The sequence below is a fragment of the Mesitornis unicolor genome, unplaced genomic scaffold (assembly GCF_000695765.1).
Source record: "Mesitornis unicolor isolate BGI_N332 unplaced genomic scaffold, ASM69576v1 scaffold43364, whole genome shotgun sequence".
In the NCBI taxonomy this organism is placed as follows: Eukaryota; Metazoa; Chordata; class Aves; order Mesitornithiformes; family Mesitornithidae; genus Mesitornis; species Mesitornis unicolor.
In genome coordinates, this window is record NW_010181566.1 from 1 (window position 1) to 5156 (window position 5156).

The following is a 5156-nucleotide window of genomic DNA, read 5'->3' on the forward strand; positions in this document are numbered from 1 at the left end:
CACCTCATCGCTCCGCAGAGGGCTTTTTAAGGGGTTTGTTTTTTCAATTACCGGCTTCAGGTGATCCTGCTTCTGCTCACAAGGCAGAAAGCGTCTGAATGAGCTACAGCCGCCTGTGGTAGAAGCCCCTGTGCTGCAAAAGGCTGGGCTTGCACAGCATCGACCTGTGGTCAGCAGCACAGAACAAGCAAAAATTTTCCTGGACAGGGCACTCCTGAATTATTTATTCCAAAGCTGCCCAGAACAAGTTCTGCTGTGGCTGAAATCCATTACAAAATTAACACCGTCTCCTAAAAGAAAGAAGCCGTGTGTTCTATGCATAAAATGTCCGTGTCCTTCATCATTTCTATTTTAGCCAATTTTTTGGCAAGCTGTGGAATAAGAGCTGAAAGGCACCGCGCTGCTAGAAGTTTTGTGATAAGAGGCAGCCAGAGGAGAGGGATCCTCGACTGTGCCCCCCCGAAAAAGGCTCAGACACGCATATTCAACCTCTTTCAGACATCAGAGAAGGAGGCACATGTTACAGCCATCCCAAAGGTTACCCTGTACCAAATCCTGGGAAGACCACTTCACCATCCGAGGATTTTCCTGCTGGGACTTTCTGATGTCTGATAGAGGCGCTGAGTTGCTCTGCAGCGCCGGTGCAGCTCGGTGCTGAGTCAGGCACGCACATGATGCTCACCCCTGGGCCACCGCACCTTCCCCTTTCCGCTCGCCGGGGCCAGACTTCCTTAGGAAAGGGGAAGCTGCCGCAGCGCTCGTTCATACAATGGCTCTTTTGCAACAGCATCCCATTACCTCAATGGTAAATGACGACGCTGCCTGCCTAGAATCCTTATATTAAAAATAAGCAAGTGCATTCGCTCTGTTGTAATCCTAAGGAGTCTATGGCGTCTGGCCCAAAATATCTGTGACTCTCACCCTTCTACTACAGCTCGCAGCCTGACAAGCAGCACCGGCGAACCGACACCTCACCACTGTGCGCCAAACAGCAGAGCTGTGCAGGAGAAACTGCAGTCACTGGGAATTCTCAGGCTGAAATAATGGCCTGGGCAGTTTTTTTTCTCTCATTTCACAGAATCACAGAATCCCAGACCATTAGGGATTGGAAGGGACCTCCAAAGCTCATCCAGTCCAATCCCCCTGCCAGAGCAGGAACACCCAGATGAGGTTACACAGGAAGGCGTCCAGGCGGGTTTTGAATGTCTGCAGAGAAGGAGACTCCACAACCTCTCTGGGCAGCCTGGGCCAGGGCTCTGTCACCCTCACTGAGAAGAAGTTTCTTCTCCAATTTCAGTGGAACCTCCTGTGTTCCAGTTTGTGTCCGTTACCCCTTGTCCTGTCATTGTTTGTCACCGAGAAGAGCCTGGCTCCATCCTCGTGACACTCACCCTTTAAATATTTCTAAACATGAATGAGGTCTCCCCTCAGTCTCCTCTTCTGCAAACTAAAGAGCCCCAGCTCCCTCAGCCGCTCCTCAGAAGGGAGATGCTCCACTCCCTTGATCATCTTTGTAGCCCTACACTGGACTCTCTCCAGCAGTTCCTGTCCTTCTTGAACTGAGGGGCCAGAACTGAACACAATATTCCAGATGCGGTCTCACCAGGGCAGAGTAGAGGGGCAGGAGAACCTCTCTCAACCTAGAGAGATTTCTCTGATTCTGTAATACTGCAGCCATTAATAAATGCACACTCTAGCATAAATCACAAGGAGAAGAAGGTCAGAGCAGGTTCTTGTAGGAACAGACAGACTTCTGGGTCTGGTACCTTGTACAGGACCTGTGGCAGACCACAGCAGTTTCTAAACAGGTTTTAACAAATATTTCCACTAGGTAAAGGGATTGTAAGGGGTTCAGTGGTAGGCGACACCTCTAGTAGTCCAGGTTGGACAGCCAAGACAGTAAAATCTGTTTTAAAAGTGTTTTTTAAATCTGTTTCTTCCCATTCTGTGCAATTTCCTGCCAGACGGGCCCTGTGATCGACATGCCAGTGCCCGCCAGCTTCAATGACATCACTCAAGACCCCAGCCTGGAGAACTACATCGGCTGGGTTTGGTACGAGAAGGAGGTGCTGCTGCCTCTGCGCTGGCTTCGGGATGACCTCAACACCAGGGTGGTGCTCCGCTTCGGCAGCGCCCACTACTACTCCATTGTGGTAGGTGGCTCATAAACTTATCCATGTGTTTCCAAAATGCTTCACTAAAATCTGTCCCGTGGCTTCTTCAGCAAACACATCTCTGCCTAGATTTTATACCAGTTTGCTGTTTTCTTAACTCTTGGCTGTTTTCCTCCAGCCAAAAACATGCCCACGTTTCCCAGGCCTCTCTTCTCTGATCCTCCAGTGTCAGGACTGTTAGCTAAAACATTTCCTTGCAACCAAATCTGCCCCAAACTGTCTCCCAGTAACACTTGTACATGACCCAAACCTGGCTCCCAGCACAGGAAGGGATCCTAGCTGGATCCCTGCAGGAGTAAGAGCCCAGAGCAAGGTTTGGTGTAGCTGGGAGCCCTTTGCTGGACTCCTCCCCGCTACGCTTACCACAAAACCTCTGCTCCTTGGGCTCATGGGTGTCTTTTCCTGCAGTGGGTCAACGGAGTCCAAGTCGTGGAGCACGAAGGGGGCCACCTCCCTTTTGAGGCCGATATAAGCAGCGTCGTCCAGGGCAGCCCAGGGATTCCCTGCCGCATCACTGTTGCACTCAACAACACCCTGACACCCCATACTCTGCCGCCGGGGTCCATTCAGTACATGGATGACAAAACCAGGTGAGCTGCTGAAGCGCTGTGCTCCCGACCTTATCCCAGGGCTGAGAGGATGGGAATTTATCCAGCTGCTGCTTCGTAAGACCCTCTGAGCTTCTTATGCAAGCATGGGTTGTATTTATACCAGGTTTCCTCAGTCGAGCAGGGAGGAGTTTAAGCTTTTGTGTGATGAGGAAGCTTGAATTCAGCTGGGAACTGCAAGTACCAGCTGAAGGATCAAACCAGTTCCTTGCATTAGCTGTTTGTTACCTGGTATTTCCCTCCAGTGTGGCAGCAGTAGCACCACTGAGAAGTAGATCCATCCTGTTGTAAAGAGTATTTTACCAGCTAGCATCTGTTTTTACATTACTGCTTTACATTCCTAGCATCCACATGCTGCCTTCAGTTCTTGTGTAATGAAACATAACGTAGCCATTTCTCCTGTCTTGCTCACTCAGGTATCCCAAGAACTATTTTGTACAGAACATCAGGTTTGATTTCTTTAATTATGCTGGAATCCATCGCCCGGTTGTGCTTTACACCACTCCATCTGTCTACATAGATGATATTACCGTGACAACTACTGCATCAGAGAGTGCTGGTAGGTCCAGAACAATTACAGCATCTGTCTCGGGCTCCAAATGGAGGTGACAAGGACAGCAGAGAAACTATCCTGCAAAGATCCTGTTGAATTTGTTACATAGTGGCTTTCTCTTGAACCCGACCTGGTCCGTTGCCCAGCTCAGCAGTTGCAAGAGTAAAGAGTTTAGAAGCAATAAGAAAAAAGAAATGCTTGCAAGAAACTGCTGTTTAACTGAGAGGATGATCAGGTGTTTCTCGAAGTAGAATTTCTCAGTAGAGGCAGTCTTCCTGCCACTTAAAACAGAATTATCTCTAAGGATTTGTGATACAAATCTTGCTGGAAACTTCTGGACCTCCAGACAGACAGGTCTCGGTTCTCACATTCAATTCATGCCACTGTTCTACTTCTCCCTTATTTTTCAATGCTGCTCCACACGAAAACCCTCCAACATTTGATGCGTGCAGGTTTCCTTTCGCGGCAGCCTCTGATTGTCCTTTGTTTCCTTTGAACCAGCAATGGTGCACTATCAGGTGTCGGTTGTCGGCAGCACACTCTACTCCTTGTCCCTCAGTTTACGTGACCAAGAAGGGAAGGTGGTTGCTACAGGCGATGGGCCAGCTGGAGAGCTAAAAGTCCTGAACCCACATCTTTGGTGGCCTTACCTGATGCATGAGAACCCTGGATACCGCTACTTCTTAGAGGTAACAGTGACATGTCTTCCTTTTCGTGTGTGTTCCCTCTGACTGTCTGATAGCGTTAAGGAACTGCCACATGGGCCCATCTCCCATTCTCATATTCACTCCAAGATGCTTGCCCTTCACATTTAGGGCCCGAGCCATCCCTCGCAAAAAGACCATTTGAGACAAATTGCAAAAGCTGAGAGTCTCCGAGGAGCGGGCTGCTAACCTCTTCCATGTGATTTGCCATGCAATGAGCTTTCTTTCCACTCTGCAAGACAAGAGTTCAGCATCCATAGCACGAGCCTGGAAGACTTTGTGAGAGTTAAGACCAAGTAGTGACTTTTGGATGCAGAAATGAGGCCAGATGAGCTGCTGTGAGTTTCCAGAGGTGCAGGTTTGCAGCTCTTGTGAGCAGATGACATTTCAGTCATTGCCTGATATCGGGTGCAGGGCAGAAGAGATATTGCTGCCTTGCCTGGGAGGATGAAGCGGCCCAGATGAGTAAAGGGAAAAAGAAACTCTTGGGGTGAGCAAGCCCCAGGAGGGTCATCCAGCTTCATTCTTCATCCTTCAACTTCCCCAGCTTGGATTTCTATTTTCTGTTCAGTCAGACCTTGCTCCTTGCCCGAGGAGGTACATGAGGACCACAAGAGGTGGCTGAAGCAGCAGCAAGAAGCAGGCTGTGTGCTGAGACAGCGCTGGGAGATGGACAGGCTGTCAGGATGGCCCTTACACACAGCGGGGTGGGAGGATGGAGCGTCCTTGTGAAGGATCACTTCATTTCTATCTCCCTTTTGGAAATCCAGGTGAAAATGCAGGCGGAGGCAAGCGGGGCATTGCTGGAGGACGTGTACACGCTCCCGGTTGGCATCCGCACCGTCCACGTCACCAGCACGCAGTTCCTCATCAACGGCAGGCCCTTCTACTTCCATGGTGTCAACAAGCACGAAGATGCAGACGTAAGCGTGTGGCATCTGCGGTGGGGGCACCTAATGGCACCTCGCTTTGTGCCACTGAGGTAGTGCCTGCTCTTTTCTCCTCTCTCCACACAAAGGGGCCGTTTCTTCACACCCTTCTCCCAGGCTGGGAGCTGCTGGGGTGAACTTTTTACCAGCATTAAGGGGACACCATGCCCAGTCCTGCCATAGTCATC

At 50.1% G+C, this 5156-nt stretch overlaps 1 protein-coding gene across 1 annotated transcript in view; it reads left to right on the top strand.

The window, feature by feature from the left end:
* Positions 1-1965: 1965 nt before the first annotated feature.
* The window catches only part of LOC104539837 (beta-glucuronidase-like), a gene marked incomplete at its 3' end in the record, with an annotated part of 7335 nt that continues 4144 nt past the window's right edge, over positions 1966-5156 (top strand). Inside the window, 5 exon segments of the mRNA XM_010183463.1 lie at positions 1966-2153; positions 2583-2764; positions 3199-3341; positions 3837-4024; positions 4810-4962. Coding sequence (XP_010181765.1) covers positions 1983-2153; positions 2583-2764; positions 3199-3341; positions 3837-4024; positions 4810-4962 — 837 coding nt within the window.